Below are 19,762 nucleotides of genomic sequence, written 5' to 3'. Positions count from 1 at the left end.
TTTTAAATTCCGACCCTTTTATTTCTAGTTTAAGAAAATTACCTAAAAGCAGTAAATCCATGTTATTACCTGAAGTATTGGATTTATTAGAATTAGGATAACAATACTATAAAATGGTAATCCCGTACCCCTGCTTTTAATGATATAAAAAATCTTTTTATAGTGAGTTTTCGGGAGTAATTGGCCATAGGCATAGCCATAATAAGGGTTCAGGAACAATTTGTAATCACTCTTTAGTCTTAATTGTAGCATATTAGTTTAGTTTTCACTTTTATGTGTTTTACTGAAATAGTGTGAATTTTTTTTTGATGCTGTTAATAAAATTTTATTTTGTAAAAATAAATTGTTTTTTTTATTTATATCAAAGTTTAAAAATATGTATTTGTCTTGAAAAATCCCATATTTAAGATATCCCATTAGCGCGAAAATTTCGTGACCGTATGTCCCATAAGACCGGGACCACTGTGCACCACCACCACCGCCTCCGCCGGCGTCTCGGTGTGGATTTCCGGCATTCGCGAAAATCGAGAGTGTTTTGGTTTAAAGCGACCGCCGTCGCCCCTCCTACCCGCCGCACGGCCACCACTATCGCCGTCCACCGTTCACCAAGCAGATCGGAGAATCTGTTGGCTGGTCGCGCGCGTATAGTCGATCTCCTCGCGGTCTTTGCGTCCGACTCTTCGGTGTCCAGGACGCTCGCGTGCAAGGATAAACCGCGTTGGTTAGTTTACGCGTTAGGTTAGGTGCGGGAACAGCAAATTAGCATGTGCCAAGCATGAGTTTTGTCGTGCCCGCCCGAGAAACGAACCCCAGGATGGAATACCAGTTGCCGCCGCAGCAGCAGACCGTCGGCGCCGCGACGCCTTTGCCGGCGCACCCGGTGGCCGTCGGTGTGATGCAGGGCACGCTTACCCACGTCCAAGTCGGGCAGCAGGACGCGACCGGGCAGCAGCAGCAGCAGCAGCAGGACCCGCATAGATGGGCCCAGTACCAGCAGCTCTGGAGGCAGCACGTATACATGAACGGTACGGTGGTCGGTGGCGGTGATTTGAAGGTGTCGCGTCGGCCGTAGCAGGAACGAAATTAGCATTATTAACCTCTAGACTTCTAACGTGCGTTTTACCATTGAATTAGAAAGTAATTATAACCTCCCGTTCTTAAATATTATTATGAGTAGGAAATCGGACCTTGACATTGGGTCATTGTGTTTACAGAGAAAACCTACGTACACAGACCAATCATCATCTTGTTGACAGAGCCGTAAAACTATCTCAGCCCTAGTCATTGAACCCACCTTACCTTTGCTCTTCTCTCTAATAATTTCCACGTTAAAGATATTAGGCGTTCCATCACAAAATACACTTCACCACAACCTTCCAATAGCAATGAGGCCGACAGCAATCACACACTTGCCACTGTTGTCCTTCCTGATATCCAAAAGCCTCTCAACATCTTCGATCCCTCAAAGACAAAGTTCCATTTGGGGTGGCAGGAGTTTACAGCATTCTGTGCATATGCGGCAAAGAATACATTGGCGAGACCAGACGAAAAATATCAACTAGGCTCAAAGAACATGAAAGAGCCTTAGTTTAGTAGTTTTTGGTCATATTTTTGCAAAACATCACGAATACATTCACTGACATGACGTCAGAATTGACAAACGTCAAAATTCAAAGCGTGGGGAATATCTCCGAAAACATCCGATTGCTCCCAAAGCCGTGCGGTAAAATGCCGGAAATGTCCGAAGTGGCTCGGATTCGTGGGATACGAAACTGACGTGGTAAAGTGACGTTTCCCGCACGCTAGATCGGTGCGTAATTAGGTATTTTACAGACGGGAGTAGAAAAAAAAGCAAAAAAAAAGTAAAAAAAAAATGGACAAAAAATCACCACACACACACACACGCACACACATTGGGATTCCAGATTTCGCAGATTCATAAGTAATTTTCTTGACCATGTGGAACTTTATTATTTTCGTCGTTGCTAAAAAATTATCGTGGACCAACAAACGACAAAATTCGATACCTGTTTTGTACGTACTGAATTCGAAAGTGCTAACAGCAGCGTTGTCAGATTTACCACTGTCAATAAAAAACCTCTTAAAAACTCAGAGCTTTTGTTTGGTGGCGTGCCAGTCAAAGATTGCCAGGATTATAAATATGGTCGAGAAATTTTTTGAAGTATGTTTAGGCCACTTTTTTGGGAAAAAAAATGTATGACCAAATCGTCGATCTTAAAATCGATTTGTGCATAAGCAAGCTTTGCATATACTAGAGACCATAATATAGAAATATTTAAAATGTTCATATAGTTGCTTTAAAGCAAGCATTGTCAATTCCATTCAAAAAATATAAATAGCTTTTAAAGTTCTACTAAAACATGTTAATTGTTAATTAAAATTTGTTTGGTTGTCTTGGTCCTAGTGCTACTTGGTTGCAGTAAAGCAAAGACAAACTATAACTTATTTTGTAATAAATGTATATCACGCTTATTTTGTTGTAAAAATTGATCATAAGATAAGTCCCGGGCTCCTCATACTGCTTGTTCTGGTTGCGTTGAAGCCTTAGGAAACTGCCAAAAAGGTAGCAAAATATATTTAAGCTTTGGCGTTGCTATGGTATGGCGAGAGTCTTCTTTTGAAGAAAATAAACTACCAAGAACATCAGTGGATGACCTAGGACATCAGGGAAATTATACAAAATTTCAATGCTTCGTCTGTGAGTGGGATAGTCGGGCAAGAGGTATAATGGCCCTCTGGAACAAGCCTTGCACTCGGTAGCAAAAACGTAATAGTTGATCACTTAGTTTTAGTGCCCCTTCTTCGCAAGCAGTTGGTTAAAGCCCTAGACAAGCCCAAGATTAAGATTGTGGGGCCGCATGCAAAGACAAGGATTTTCAAAACACAATGACCAATGTCGAGAAAGTCATCGCCAGTTAAAGAAGTAATTGATAAGTTTCTTAAGAAATCTAAGTACCAAAACTACGAAAGTGTTGATAAAAATATGTTACAACACTTCTGGGTTGTAATATAAATGTATGTAATGCAGTGTGCTTGCAAAATAACGAAGATTTCACTCAAAAAAGTCTGAGTAAAGTTTTTTTACTTAATAAAAAAATATATTTTTAAAATATGTCTTTTTTCCTTTAATATTTGCAAAAAAAACCTTACGTGATACAAATAAATGCATAGAAAACATCTGTCAAAAAGTTTAGTTTTGTAAATCTGTTATTAAATATGAAGTATAGGGCTATCTCATGCTTTTGACTATTATCGTAACGCCAGACATATAACACTGATTTATATTGCCGTAGCATACAGATGCAGATTTGCATAACTCTTTCATACCAAATTACAAAAAAAAAGCAACGTTTCTTCTTTTTGTTTGTTGCTAAGTTTTCCTGTAGCTCCAGCTGTCTGAGGTTCTGTCTCTATTTCCTTTCCGTCTGTCTCTCGTTATACCTATTTAGTTATATCTTTACATATATTTTTTATCTTAGTTTGTTTTCTTATACACACCGCAGGTACGTTCAGTTCCTGTGTCATCGGTTTTTAATTTTTATTTTTCCCGAAGCACCTGTGAAAAAATGATAACAGTCCAACTGCCGAATAAAAAACGTGGTACTGCCGCCTCAAAAAAAAAAAAACACGAAAAGCATTAAACATGGATGACACATTCAATAGATAGGAACGTTATTATTGTCGGATTTCTAACAATGGTGTCGCTCGCGACCTTCGTTTACTTTTATGCGATTTTTCGCCGTCCCATGCTAATCAAAAGAACAATGCTGGGCGTACAACCGAGTTGGCGTACGTCGAAAAAACTACACCGAATGTTGGAAACGGTCGAACCGTGCGTGAAGCCAGCGAGATCGTCCGAACCGCGTCGAAAATCCCGAACGGAGTTCGGTCCCGCTTCGGAAAGTTTCGGTGAGTTTCATTTCGCGGGGTATCTCGATGTAGCAGACGGTCAAATGGCAGATTTTGTAATGTCACAATCGATATTAGATAGGTATAATCCGAATACGAATTAGGAAAACTGTGCTTGTTTTAAAGATACAGGACGTACATCGGGTGCTAAATTCCTATGCATACGATCAATTGTTCATTTTATCTAAGAGTGCTGCAACCCGCATTGAAAATAATATTTTTTATTAACCCGTGAGCATCTTTTGAATATTTTGTTGTCATTATCATCATTATAAAATATTAAATCAATTTTAACTCGTTCCGTTACACCTTCCGCGCGAATAATACATAAAGTAGTCGTGAAAAACTGTTTGTTAAGGGATTCTGCTCCTGTTCTGTATTACCCCATGAATGAATGAATCCACGATTAACTGAATTCCTGTTTGTCAACATAATTTTCTCTGTACGTCACGTTTCAGCTATTGGCGGGTCCGCTTTTACAAACAACCATTACCCTCAGCCCGCGAGATCGCCTGATCCGACTCCGTTCGATTGTTAAACCGCGGCAACGCCGCCCCTGATCATCTCCCGCCTGAAATAATTAACCGGGAAACGTATAAAATCCGAAACAATAACATTGTAATCGCGTTTTTCAGAGTGAAAGTGAACCCACTCTGCGGTAATATAAATTAAACCGGTCGAAAAACCGTCCAGGGAAATTTAATTGGCGGCCGACGAACACCAAAACTCCGCCGCCTTGGAAGTTCCTTTGAAAATTTAGGAGGTTATGGTTAAAGGGGTCGAGAGCTTTCTTCTTGCACGGAAATATTCGCCACGATTGGTAATAATGGAAAATTCAAATTTGTCCAAAAAAATGTCCCATGTATTTTTCAATTAAGATATAAGAGTATTTGATTACGGATGTTTTGAGTTGGAGGAAAGCAGCAGTAAAGAGTCTTCTAATGGAATATTAGTAAAGAGGGCGATTTTTAGCATCATTTTGACAAGTAAACTTCATAAGAACATTAATAATAATAATAATATGTATTTATTGCAAACTTATTGCAATGTAAACATTAAATAAATATTAATATGTACTAAGTTAAAAACTTGACAGCCATCTTTGAACACAACGCAGAATAATTTAATTATGTTTCCCATGTATTATATAATATTAAAAAAAGAACATTCTGCAAAAAAAAGAAACGATTTTATATAATTACAATACAATATTAAATCTGTGAATTTTACTTATAATAAATATCTACTTAGAAATTTAAGTTACAATTTAGCATCAATAAGCCACTTAGTTATTTTTTTTTAATGATTTTAATTTGATTTTATTTTTCGGTTCTAGAGAAATCTTTTTAATTCTCTTATAATTGTAGTAGGCTGTGTCTGTAAGAATTATTAATTCTATTGTCAAGGTTGTCTGACAGTTGTTTCTCGTCATTTTTTAAATTTAGTTTTTTACTTCTTGCTTATTGTTATCTTAGATGATGAGGGGTTGTCAGATATACATTTTTGTATGGTTTGCCTGATAAGACCGCTTCCCTAATAGAGTCAGATAGGCGAACGCCTACAAATGAAATGAAACAGGCAAACAATCATTTAAAATTGGCCCATCGGAATGTAAGAACTCCAAAAATTGAAGTTTAAAATTCTATTGATAAAAATCCTGTCAGTTATAGAATTTAAACAGTAGAAAGAACAGTTTTTGGTAAATGTTTGGGCTTTAATTGTCGGCACACAATAACGCGTTTTACTACAAACCGAAACTCAATTTGACGTACTCGACGCGCGTTTCGCCAACCAACTGGCATCTTCAGGAGAAGATTAAAAATAAACGTTTAACTTTGGTTAGTTTAGTTTTAATATTCTCCTGAAGATGCCAACTAGGTTGGCGAAGCGCGCGTCCAGTACGTAAAATTGAGTTTCGGTTTGTGGTAAAACGCGTTATTGTGTGTTAGTGCAGTGCCTCTTGGCACATGGTACTCAAAAGTTAATAGAAGTTAAGAATTTTTTTCCCTATAATTATTTACATTCAATTAGATAGAAGCCAAATATTTTGCTAGAGAAGACGTCGTATCGGATTTTGATAGAGAAGACGTTAGTTAGCTCCGCCCCCCACAATCTAAACATATGCATAAGATATTGTTGTTTTTACGTTTGCTTTGCCGTCCTTCGCCTTCCTGCTTTAATAGTATATTATGCAACAAGTGCGGTAAACGGCGTTTGACTGACGAGTTTATTTGGCATGGGTGGAGCGAGTGCTTAATGAACGAGTGAGATAAAGAATTGACCAAACGTGTTGCATACTAAACTTTTTCTACAAACATCAAGAAAAAATCAAAATTTAACGAATTGAAAATTCAAACAAAATATTTACTAGTTGCCGTCAAACCAATTCGTTTATCGATCCGATCGGTTTTGCTATTGTTGTCCCTTTTTAACTGTGTACGTTAAACAGAGAGAGATATATCTTATACGTCATATAAACAATTGACTAAACACAATTTTAAAACGTTATGTGGTTTATTTAACGTTTACAATTCGAGCTTTTAAAAGAATTAAATTTGATGGAAAATGATGGAAAATCCCGAACGGCGTTCGGGTTCGGGCGGAGGGGTGGTTGGTAACAGCCAATCCGCCAACAGCTGAGACGTGACGTATACGCGATCGAGTGACGGAATGTTTAGGTTAGAACCTGCAATTTTTATAGGGATATTAGGCTTGAAACCTTAATTGCGGGTAGTCCAGTTGGTCTTGGCAAGATATTAACATAAAAACTGTAGAAACAACTAAAATTTCTGTGGGAAACTTAAATTATGAATGTCACTTGGCTCACCGACAAGCCCACTAGATTTTAATTGTAGCTTCTAGCACGTAGTATTTAAATTGTGTTATATATGGCATAACATTTTCGCAAAACAACACTTAATGATTACCGCCTCCGAAAACATCCGATTGCTTCCGGAAATGTCCGAAGTGGCTCGGATCGGTGGGGCAAGAAACTCGCGTGGTAAAGTGACGCTTCCCGCACGCCAGATCGGTGTACGATTAGATATTTTGCAAAAGGGAAAAATCTCTTCTAATTAGGAAACGACGGATCGACTGCGGGGAACACTTTTTTCCGCGAGTCATACCCGTCGCCGTGACCAATTCAAAAACGACCAAGCGGTTTGGCTTTTTTTTCTATCCCGCCGACAATTAACATTTAATTTTGCTCGGGCACACTTTTACTTCTTTCGCAAAATGCGATTTCGCGGACATTTCGGTACGGCGGTCCGCGAATCACGGTCCAATTTGTATACTTTTCGGGTAATTGTGTTGCGATTGTTTTCGACGCGCTTTAACTTCCTTAATCGATTCTTTGATTTTACGTAAATAAAAAAAAATGTAAAAATTGAAAAATGCACCATTAAACTTACAGGTTGCTACAAAAGTGAAAACTACTAGTAAAAGCCTAGGTTACGAGTTAATCACCAAAGCTAAGGAGAGAAAATGAAATAAATAATGTCGGCTGTGTTAGGTTATGCTTGCCTTAATCTGATCCTGTGGTACTGTACAAGAAATGCGCTATTTCGACGAGTTGTTCCTATTGGTGCGAAAAACCCAATTTTTTACACATCTGGAATTAATAATTAATAATCATAATAATAATTAATAATAACTGATAATAACTTTATTGAATTAATCTATCGTTAAATGCTATTTTTTTTATAATATTTAATTCTTTTTCTAAATTTTCTGTGAAAAGTAGTATATTAAGTAGTACGGGGATCAAAGATTAAAAGGTAACCATTTTGTGTGTGTAAGAGCGATTTGAGTTATTATGTATTATTGTAGCCTATCCGTGTGTGATTATTATTTTTAGAAAAATCTAAATTGTTCTGTAATTTAGTTATACATGGACAGGGAAAAATACCAACTAATAATTATGAATCATTGGCCTCCAGAATTATATTCTTTAATTAAATTACACAAAAAATTAGGCCTGCAGTTTCTTTTGTAATTTTAGATTATCATTTTGCCTTTAAACCTAGATATGTTATGAAAAATTTGTGAACAAGGTGAAAGACATTTAAGTTCCTCCTAGGGTAGAAAATGGAAAAACGTAACATGTTTTCCAGTAGCCTGAAGAAGTGCCCAAATGCTCCTATTTGTATTGAAATTATAAACATTAACGTAAATAAAATTCGCATTAATTCAAATTTTGACCAGAAAAGATAAAAAGGACATTATATTTTTTAAATAATAATGCCTTAATTATTTTGAAATCTTCTACCTTTTACAGAAAGTTTAATAAAAATGAAATTAGTAATAATAAAACAAAATATTAACTATCTCTTGAATTTCTTTCTTGCAGATTTTATAAATCGCTCTACACGCAGATTTATTAGGATCTGTTCTTTCTCTCCTTTCTCACCTATTTTCATGAAAAAAAAAAAACACATTCTGACTAATACTTAGTGCATACATTGTACCATATTGCCACAAAAAACGGGAAATACATATCAATCAATTTAAATTAAAAAATATAAAATTCATGTGTGTTTTTTTATTGATAATCAAATTTTTCCCAACACTGGCGGTAAAATGAAGCGCTCTGATTGAAAGCTGTTTCTATTTGACGTTCACTTATAACCTTACGTGAAATACTGAACTTGAACAAAATTTTAATTTGGAAAATATTGTTTATAAAAGCGTGTTTATACTTTTAAAAGAATTAAAGTTCACAAAAAAAAATCGTAGTTCTGTGTAACAAATATAAGCAATTAAAAGTTGTAAAATTTAAATCATCTGCCAAACGCGCTGTCATTGGCTGCGACCGGTTGTGACGTCAATCCGCTCGTTAAACTACTCGTCAGCTGGACCGTAGCATAGATGAGTCATTAGAGAACCACAACACGTTCGTCTTGGTGGTTTTAATGTTAATTTTAGTCTTAATCCTGTCGCTTGCTTTTGTTATCTTGTGTTTAGTGTCGTAAAGAGAAATTTCAAAATGTCTGAAGTCCATTTTTTAATCAGTCAGTCTTATAATTTACCTTTGGTGGATATGTTTATGGTGCCATCTTGCATACAAAACACCGAAAGTTTTTCTTTTGATATGGTTCGCAGTGTTAAAACTAAAAGGTATATTCGTAGAAAATTTAACCACTAGTTTTAAACCAATATAATATTGTAATCAGCTTAAAGTTTTCTAGTTTTTAAAATCTAAAATGGTTTATATCAAATAAAATGCGAATTATTCAACAAAAAAAGCCACAAACGATTTTTTTAACTAGTGCAAAACTACTGATTTTGAGGTATATGGGCGAAGAGTTGAGTTAAAACGACTGCTTTTATTTTTTCTAGTAGACGAATAAAAAGTTTCGCGGGTTGTATTTCCATTATTATGATGTAAAGTACACAAAGCACAAATTAAAACTGGCATAGATTAAATACAAACACACTTTTCACTAACCAAAAATAAATGTAAATAATAAAATCCATAACCTGAGAATAACACTACATGTCGTCGTGTCGGTCGAAAAGTAGCGGTATGATGTCACGATCATGCGTTTACTGCGGTTTAAAAGCAAATAGCCGGATGTCACAACTTCAAATTTTTGACTAATTTCTATACAAAAACAAATGTATTAAAGAAATTAAAAAAAATAAATGTTTAAGTTCCGTATTGTATCCGGACTTTCCTTCGACGCTACTATTAAACGATAAACATTATCGTGGTTCGAGAGCGTTTAAATGATTGCAAGTAAATGAGACGCCTGTGGCGGAATTCGTGCTAGTCGTAATCCGATTCATAGTGCAAATATTGCGATTAATCGCGGAATAATAAATGACTTATCGGCCGGCGAGGAGAAATCTCCCGTGTCGGTTGCCACACCAAAATGGTCGCGACGTGGCAACGTCGCGGTAGCGTCGCCAAGCGATATATTCGCGGGCCCGCGATACTTTACAATTCCGCATTGAGGTGCGACTTTCTCCGCCGGCGGAGTCGTTCTTCCGCGATCGCCGGATTGAGTTGGCGTCGGTGACGTTGCCGGATCGTGCGAAATTTCCTTAGAAACACCGTCGACGCCCGGGTTATAATACGACCAAAAGTATAGTGCATTTATTGGCCGTGGTGCATTAAGAATATTTGTAGAAACTTGAAATTAAGATTTGAAACGTAAACGGACCGTTTTAAATGGGATTAGGAATTGATACTGATTCATTGATTTTAAATAAATAAATTCTAAATATTACGGAGGTATTTGCCTGTGATCCTTCCAGTAAGTACGTATTTATGTACCTGATTCTCGAGCTTTGACCCTGCGATGCTGTTTTCACTGGATGGTTCAAAGGGTAAAGTTTGAAAATAATCATTTTTGTCTCGTATGCCTGTCGATTAGCAACATTCTTGTTCGTGTATTTTTGTGTCTTCTTGGATATGTAAAAAGCAATAGTCTTTTTAAAGGCTATATGTATGTATATGTGTATATATATATATATATATATATATATATATATATATATATATATATATATATATATATATATATATATATATATATATATATATATATATATATATATATATATATATATATATATATATATATATATATATATATATATATATATATATATATATATATATATATATATACAGGGTTTTTCACTTAAAACTCCGCACGCCAATAAGTCCAAAACGAAAAGAAATACTTAATTTATGTAAAAAGTAGTCAAAGTGTGGGGTCAAGTAGATATTTCCTAAAGTTTAAAAAATTCGACGCCTGCAAAGAGCTGGGCGTCGCGACGCGTCGAAAAATTATTCGATTGCAGAGACTTTGGAAATACGCGCATACAAAAGTACATATTATTTAAAAACTTTTTTGTTATTTACTCAAACTTATTTACTTTATCCGTTTCTAAGTTATACCGATTTAAAATAAACATTTCTTGATTAATAAAAAATGTGATTAACGCTTATTTTTACAAGTATCCCATGAATGTTAGTTACTATGGCAACCATTGTTATCGCAGTTGTTTTAAGTGCAATTACAAACGTAAGTTGTTATTGCTGTATCAAAAAATTGTCACATTTTGTCACAAGAAATATCCAAATTTGTTCGGTTTAAAAAAAAACTAAGAATTATTATGTGAAAATGGTGCAATTTAGCAATGAGGGAAAAATAGACATGTTACTGGTGTTTGACGAATGCAGATGCAATTGTAGAGAAGCAAAAAGAGTTTACGCACGGCGTTATCCGCATAGAAGAGTCCCCGATGCAAAAACCTTTTCAAGTTTATGTAAAAACTTAAGAGAATATGGCAGCTTCATAAAACCTAAAAGAAATAGGAACAGGACGGCTACAAATGATGAAAATACTGCTGCTGTAATTCAGCAGGTTGATAATAACCCCAAGATATCCCTATCAGAGATAAAAGAAAATACCGGTGTTATCATAAGTTCTTCGTGGAGAATTATACATAGAAACTCTTTTCACCCGTACAAAAGTAAACTAGTTCATAAACTAAAACCAGGCGATTATGCTAGAAGAATGTATTTCTTAGCGACATTGTCCGATTTGTATAGCCAAGATGCAAATTTTCTCTCGAAAATTTTATGGAGCGACGAAAGTCGATTTCAAAATAATGGAATCGTTAATAGACACAACTGTCGTTTTTGGTCCGAAAACCATCCTCGTTGGATTACAGAAAGAGGTAACCAACGAATTTTTAGTATCAATGTTTGGTGCGGCATATTAAATGGATTCCTTATTGGACCTTACTTTTACGAAGGAACTTTAAATGCAGATCGCTATTTAAGATTTCTTCAAACTACACTTCCGGAACTATTAGAAGAAGTGCCTCTTGACACTAGAATGAATATGTGGCTACAGCAGGATGGAGCGCCTGCACATAATGCCCAAATAGTAACGAGGTATTTGAACCGAGAATATCCCAATAGATGGTTTGGTACTAATGGACCGGTAAGGTGGCCGGCGAGGTCCCCGGACATTACACCACCAGATTATTTTCTTTGGGGCTACATAAAAAACGTTATCTATGAAGAACCTATCGAAGATATGGCTGATCTCATTAACAAAATTAGTGCAGCGTGTGCCGCTATCACAAGAAGGACTCTCCTACAAGTGACCCAAGCTCATCTGTTAAAAGTTTTTGATAGTTGTGTTCGAGTAGAGCATAATTTTGAACAAAATTTTTGAAATGTCTTATTATGTAGTTAATTGCAATAATAATTTTGGTTATTAAATTGTAGGTATTTTACTGCTTTTTAATTTATTTATCATGTTTTCAGAACTAAATCGATAAAAAATAATAAATAAAATCATACTAAAATAGTTGAAATCTATTGTCAAAAAATTGTCACATTTTGTCACAAGAAATATCCAAATTTGTTCGGTTTAAAAAAAAACTAAGAATTATTATGTGAAAATGGTGCAATTTGCAGGCGTCGAATTTTTTAAACTTTAGGAAATATCTACTTGACCCCACACTTTGACTGCTTTTTACAGAAATTAAATATTTCTTTTCGTTTTGGACGTCATAATTCTTCATAATTCTTCATGCTGGGCCCAAAAATGGTTGGGTGGAAGATGCCTTATTTTTGTCTGCCAAAAACGTCAAAGATTCAAGTGTAGATTACCATCTGACCCCTGAAATATTTGAGTACTCGTTTCAAAATAAACTGTCTCCAAATACTGTTGTTGTGTGATAATGCCTCGTATTGTTCAGCCCAAATTAGAAAAATTCCAAATACTTCTTCAAAGAAATTAAAGAACTTCCGTACGAAACTTATTTATCTTTTGAAGAAAAAACAACTTGTAGAATTGTTAAAAATAAAACATTTTAATGAAGACTACAAAATCCCCCGTATCATTGTATATTTAACCTGATTGAGATAATTTGATCTGAGTTAAAAGCGCATATAAGGAGAAAAAACAGTCCACCAAAATTTGCTGATAGTAAGTAGTAAGCGTAATTCGGCAAGAGGTCTGACTGTGGAAAAACAAGAAAATCTTTATCGAGAAAGATTAGTGGCGGAGTTGATGATTGAACTAGGTGACGACAGTAGTGACAGTGACGATTTTTTTGGAGTAATAAACATTAGGAAAATTTCATCGCGGGGTCGTTTGTAAAAGCACTATATTTCTGGCCAGAGTATACCTGCCGTTACGAGGGCTGTTTGTTGAGTTCGCACTTTAAACTTGCAAGAATTCGTGGAGAATCAATTTATAAAGGGCGCCATATCTCAGGAACCGTTAGTCCTACAGCTTTGAAAAGAAAAAAAATGTTTCTAAGTAAATCGGCGAAGAGAAAAAGCTGGAAATTATTTTCAGGTTCATAAAATGGCCGCTAGGGGGAGTAACCTCTACTGTAAAATGGAAAAAACAGGTTTTCATGAAGTTTCGTATTACTCAAACCCATTACAGACCATTCCGAGTGCTAATAAGTATTCTTCCCCTTCGGGGAGTGACACTTTTTGTCGTGGTTAATATTTGAAGCTACTAGAAATCGTACGTCGTTCACGGTACGCTGAGCCTTAAACCTTTAAGGGTTTTTTTTTATATTCTGAACGTGCACGTCATACTTCGATAAATGCATTTAATTTCCCGAATTTCCCGCTAGCAAATCCATCGGTGTTAAAGTGATATTTTGCATTACAAATCCTCCTATATAATTCTAATTATAGATCTGTGGAAATCCCATCGGTGTAGGAAAAAACATTATTTCGCCGATAGCGGTAGTTGAAAATGCACTCGCAGCTGTGATATTTGCTTTAGAGGTAGGTTAGTATTGTTGATTTTTCGACATGGAAAAGATTCATACAGGGTGTTTCATAATGCGATGTTGTTCCGATTTATTTAAGAAAAGATGTTGTAAGGAATCACAGCCCCAGGATCAGTTGTGTGTTGTTATGAAACACCCTGTATATAATCAAAAGTGAGTAAAATTCGGCGATTATTCCACTGAGGATTCTGAGTTCCTGAAGCATTGCCAGTTGCGTATCCTTTAAAGGTCCCTTTGGACTTACGTTCAAGTTATGGTTGGTGTTTTAATTTTGTTTGCTTGTAAAAGGGTGTTGGTACAGATTAGGTTACACTTTTAATGCCAGCTTTGTAAATAAAAATGGTGAATTACCAGAAAAAAAGTCCTATTTTTCCCCTAACAATTTTCTTTATGTTATTCTTGGATCAGAATTATAGTGCTTGTACAACCGATCTCGTGATTAACTTTGCCCACTGTTTGTTACTCCAAAACCGCAGCCCCTTATAGAACACCCTGCCGAGCAGACCCTTACCCGTAACCATTCCAGGACCGTCCTAGGAATTTATCTACCTACGCTAACAAGCGGCATATAAGTATGTTTTGGTCACTTTGGTCATGTCACTTGTTCTTATTGCTGCTCCTACTGCCTCTTCTGGATTTCTTATGAAATTGTAAACATTCTAAACAATTTGTTAGCATCCGAAGACAAACGGATCTGTTTTTTAATTGTTGAGGTAGTTCGTCTTCTAAATTGTCATTAGATTCGACTACCATCTATTTCCTTTTCTATTCTAACAGGAGTACATTTGCTTCATTCCACGGTCTCCACATTTTAAAGTTTTAAAAACAGGATGTTCAAGATGTTCCGTGCTATACTAATGAACGTAATTCTTGAAACTAGTGAGATCCGGGATTAAAATTAAAATCTAGTAGCTATCTTATCAATAGCTACAATTTTTGTCACATATGCTGCTCAAGATATTTGAAAAAATCCATATGAACATTGATATTTCTCACTGTCAATCTAGACGCGATGACGTCACTTATTACGGCGTACTGCATAGTTTCAGAAAAGAATTATTTCCTCTTATTGGGAAAATTGATAGACCAAGAAACGTCAGAGATTCAAAGCTATAAAGATGATATAATTGCATATTTTTTCTCACCTATGTTATTTTGATTTCGAAGATTGTTGCTTTGGAGATATATAACCGCTTTAAGTCGTAAATTGCTTTCGAAGCATCTTTTTTTTTTCAAATGACCTACAATTAGAGAATTTTGCACTTAGATACAGGGGTATAAACCTACAAACTGGAACAAATTTTTTTATTTTTATCACGACCCCGTGTTTGGGATGCAAAAACGCACGGGAACGTTGTCGGAAAAGTAACGCGATCGAGTTTTCAAGACCAATAAATGCAATAAATGCAAAATCATATTCGCAATCGGCCGCGTGGTCGATTAAAAACGCTTGAAACACTCTCGGTCACGTTTCCCAACCGCTAACTTTTAAAGACATTTATGTGTGTGTAAAAGTGTAAACTTGTTTCGTTTAGAAGGTCTACCGCGCTGACAGTAAAAGTCTCCGATTTTTTAAACGCTTCGTCGTTATACGAGGGTTGCGCGATAAGTTGTAATAAGTATACTCTGGGCAGTCTCTGAAATTTGTCTCGCCGCGTTTAATTCCGTGCACTCCACCAGAGGCTCTGCACACGGAAGCATTTTGACAGAAGACAGAAAGCGAAATATACGTTTAAAATTAAAATTCTCTCCCGTCCTCATTTAGTGAGCCGCATTCTCATTGTAAAGTTGACTATTTTGCGTAGTGGTGGGTTTCCTTTTTCTTTTTGAACATTTCGTTGTTGCAGTGATTTTGCTTCTTTGATAATAATGTCATACGTAAGTACAACGGTAGCACCAACTGTGAAGATCAACTAGAACTATTCTTCACATTTTTCACAAATTTTTGTTTGAAGGTACTGATTTTTTTTCGTTTAAAAAGTTATAGGCACTTGAAAAATAACAATACGCATATGTGCTCTGTAATATTTAATTATTTTATATACATATTTTAACATCTTCTTAGAACTACTGTTTAAGAACTACATTTAACGTTTCAAATGATCATTTTCTTTTGATTTTTTTTAGTTTGCCAGTACGCATCTCGTACTTTGGCTTGTATTTTCACCATTTCTTCGAGAGGAGCATCTTCTCCATGATACATAAAAAAATTCTCTAGCAGCTTAACTGAATATAAAGCTTGTTGAATGGTTAGTGGTGGTCCCAGATCAACTTCTTCATCTTTTTCTTCCTCTTCCTCACCCTTTCTTGCTTGTTGCAATATGACTTCCGTTGTCAAGTCTGTTGTTGTAGGCAAATCCTGATCTATCACCATAAAATCTTGCAACTCCTCACTTGTAAACGTAGTCCTGTTCGCATTCTGTCTCGGTAATAAGTCCTGCATGACGATAGGAATGTTGAATTGTTTCTGCTGTGACCTCTTTCCAAACTTTACTAATAAAGTTGACTGCATCTAGCATATTAATGAAAAATTTGTCTTCGGACTCGATCATTGCCTTTAAAATGTTTTTCCTGTATCGACTCTTATTACGCTCTGGTCCATCGGCTGTAATACACTTGTTCTTTTGGCTGGAATGCCAATTCAATATTACGTAAATTTATAATATGTGGATGTGCAGGGCAGTTATCTAAGAGAAATAATATTTTCCTAGCCTTCAATTCTGCATCCTATTTACGTATCTCTTCTTCAAAAATTTGCGATGTCATCCATACAGACTTGTTTGCCTTGTAAGTGACCGGCAAATGTTGATGTTGATTGATTGAATGTTGATTTTCCAATCACGACTAGGAGGTTGGCATTGGTTTCATCTGCTTCTAGGTTCTTTTTCAGTTTGTCCAACTTCGCTCTGATAAAGACAACATATTTTCCATTCTTATTAAGTCCTGATCACTATTGTCTAAACAAAAAGGTTGACAATTACTACGTTTATTGCTTTTGTTCAATTTTCCACTATTAATAATATCCCTTATCTACGATATTGGGGTTTTTGTAAGTATTCAGGTTTCTTTTAAAGCTTCTTGTTTAATAAATCCTCTACCGAATAAAGTTTCATGCGAATTTTTCACAAAATTTGAGACAGACTATACCTACTCCTGGGAAAGAAAATTGCAAAAAACAATTTTTCAAAGGTGATAAAAAAATGAAGATGCGGAAGATTTTTTAAAATACAAGGAGTATTTTTTTTTAAGAAACTTCCACGGGCTACTGTAATACTTTTTATAAAACTTCTGGATTTCTCAGTGTTAGTCAAGCTCTGAAGAGGCCAACAGCATGATTGGCGAAACTAAGCAAAAACCGGCGCAAGATCCTGAACATAGAAATCGCGTAAATTATTGTAATTATAGTCTTAATTTCGAATTCGGGATTTAAAAATAGAAAAAGAAACAAGCAATTTGGTTGTAAACTTCGCTATTAGTCTCTTGCATTACACTAGATGGCGCGAACGATGCTGTTTCTATTCTCCAAGGGTAAAGTTTCCCATTCATAACCAATATAAAATTTGTCTATGGTCGTACGGCAATGTCAAAATTATAACGTTCATGCAAAACCTTCGACGCTATCGCCTATCTATCGAAATTTTGCATTAAATTAATAGACAGCGCGGAAATGAATTCAGAACAACTAAAATACTACGCAGGCAAAATGATTTGACATTATGTTAAGGTCGCTATGTATGTATGAGGGTTTTCATCCAATACAAATTACCGCATTTTATATTATTCACTTAAAACATAAGATCTTTGTGCCAAACTCCCTAAGAATTTTTCCTAAAATCGTTCTGTGTTCTTTGAAACTCGTATGTCTGGTGTACCTACCGATTCGCTGTATTGCACATTCCGGCGCATGAGCTTGCATATTGTGGCGGTACAGAAAAAGCGACTTCTCATGGCGCTGCCCCACTGAACCAGTCGGTGAAATCGAAAGTGTTTCCTTAATACCTGCGCAGCTTTTCCGGGTATGCCTGTCCGCATATACGGTGGTACGAGTGAGCCTGCAAGCTCGACGTTGAGCTCAACGAATTGGCTTCGTAATTGATCTTTTTAAACCAGATTCGAGATTCAAAATCGTTCCGCTATTTTTTCGTGCAAAATCTAATATGCACAATTTAAAATAAATTCTCTGCAATTTAGAGCGATCCGAAAGATACGGTATAGCCCTGGATCTTCAACGTTTCCCGCTACAAGAATTTTTCCAATTTTTCGAGAAAATAGTGTTTTTCTGAAACGATGCAGTGCGCCGTAATAATCAATGACGTCATTCCGTCTTGACGGAGCCCCCGAAATAACGATTTTCATATGGATTTTTTCAAATATGCCGAGCTGTTTGAACCGATTAGCCATATTTTTTACGATTTTTGATTTGTGTTAATAATTTACTCTGTAAAACAACGATTTTCCGGGTCTTGTAGATTTTTGCCTATAACTTGAAAACCCTGTATATAATCGAAAAAATGCGTCTGCTGGTTAAAGAATTTTACCGATCAGGTAAACGATTATGGAGGAAAATATGTTTTTCTGGAAACCAAAATTAGCAAAAAAAAATATATTTTTTTTAAATACTTGGTAAAATTTGATTGCATCTTTACTTCTCTGCTAAAGTCGAAGTTGATATCTGCGAATTTAGGACACCTAATACATTTCTTATTTAGCACCGAATATCGGGAGCACCCTGTACAATAGGTGAAAACCTTAAATGCAAAAGTTTAAGCTGTGTATGCGGACTATATCGCAATGTAAATGTCTTTCAGTTATAACCAAGTTTCAGTAATAGAAGGACCCATTTATTAGTTTTTTTGAATTTGCACCGCAACCTGTATGTTTTTGAAAAATTGTCAAGGATACAAGTTTATGCAGCTGTATCTTCAGCGTCCTCTGGTTCAAGAATTTTTTTGGTCTCCTAAATGGTTTTTCCCCATTTTCGTCACGTACGAAGCTCCATAAATTTCGGACGCTTATTGTGTTTCATAGCATTGTCCAAAAAAAGATGGATGCCGGAGTCGGATCAAGGCCATTTTTTATAAGCTTATGTGTCGCGTGGAGGGTTACAAATGATGCAAATTTCAATTTTGGACCTCCGATGGTTCGAAAGTTATTCTGGAAAAACCAAAAAAAGGAGAACGGATTTGAATGGCAAGAAGAAAAAAGCATTAAGCAATCCCGAATTTGGCAATGTGTTTCTGTCGGTTCTTCGGACCGTTTGTCTAGGCACATCGCGAACCATCCGCTTAGGAACCAAGAACGAAAACAGGTTCCCCGCCTAGAAAATAATACTCTCATCCGCGTTCACGGACGACCACTTTTTCTAGTCATTTTTATATTCCGCGCCGCCAATTGTTTAACAACGTTTATACGTAAAAATCCGCCCGGCAGGCAGCGGGATACAAAATCAAGAGTTTGGAACAAATTCTGGGGACTCGATAAATTCGCAGAATGTTCTTGGTGTTAAATATACGGAGAAAGTCGTGTCGTCTAACTTAGCGGCTATTTTATGAACAAACCTAGAGTGTTTTATTTGAAATTATTTAGAAAAATGTATTTGCTGGTTAACTTTTAAATTTTCCGCTACAATCTAGCTAATATAAATCCATAATTTATAGTAATACAGACTAGCCTAATATATTTTATTTTATAACTTACCAACGAGTTGTTTCAACATGTCTTATATTAATATCATATATAATAATAATAATAATAATCATAATAATAATAATAATAATAATAATAATAATAGGTATACCAATAGTAACTGATACAGCATCAACACTACATCAGGAAATACAAACTACCCAAGAGTGTTGGCCAATTTATTTGAAATTATTTAGAAAAACATATTAGTTGATTAACTTGTAAATTATCCCTTACAGTCTAGCTAATATAAATCCATAATTTATAGGAATACAGACTAGCGTAATATATTTTATTTTACAACCTACCAACGAGTCTGTATGACACGTGTGCCAACTTGGATGGTTTATAAACTAGTTTTAGT

At 35.7% G+C, this 19,762-nt stretch overlaps 1 protein-coding gene across 4 annotated transcripts in view; it reads left to right on the top strand.

Moving 5' to 3' along the window:
* LOC132698752 (hepatic leukemia factor) overlaps positions 1–19,762 on the top strand; it is a 104,994-nt gene that overhangs the window by 51,731 nt on the left and 33,501 nt on the right. For 2 of the 4 annotated variants that reach the window (XM_060664983.1, XM_060664982.1), the window contains exon 1: positions 602–1,025. The exons of 1 other annotated variant lie outside the window; for it this stretch is intronic. In XM_060664983.1, coding sequence (XP_060520966.1) covers positions 776–1,025 — 250 coding nt within the window. In that variant the 5' untranslated portion in view covers positions 602–775. Of the gene's footprint in view, positions 1–601; positions 1,026–19,762 lie in introns of those variants that run through there. One more of the 4 variants, XM_060664984.1, reaches the window with a different exon arrangement.

Source organism: Cylas formicarius, unplaced genomic scaffold (assembly GCF_029955315.1).
Source record: "Cylas formicarius isolate icCylForm1 unplaced genomic scaffold, icCylForm1.1 PGA_scaffold_2__14_contigs__length_35257938, whole genome shotgun sequence".
Lineage (NCBI taxonomy): Eukaryota > Metazoa > Arthropoda > Insecta > Coleoptera > Brentidae > Cylas > Cylas formicarius.
Note: the sequence above shows the minus strand (reverse complement) of the source record. Positions and strands in the feature narration are given on the sequence as shown.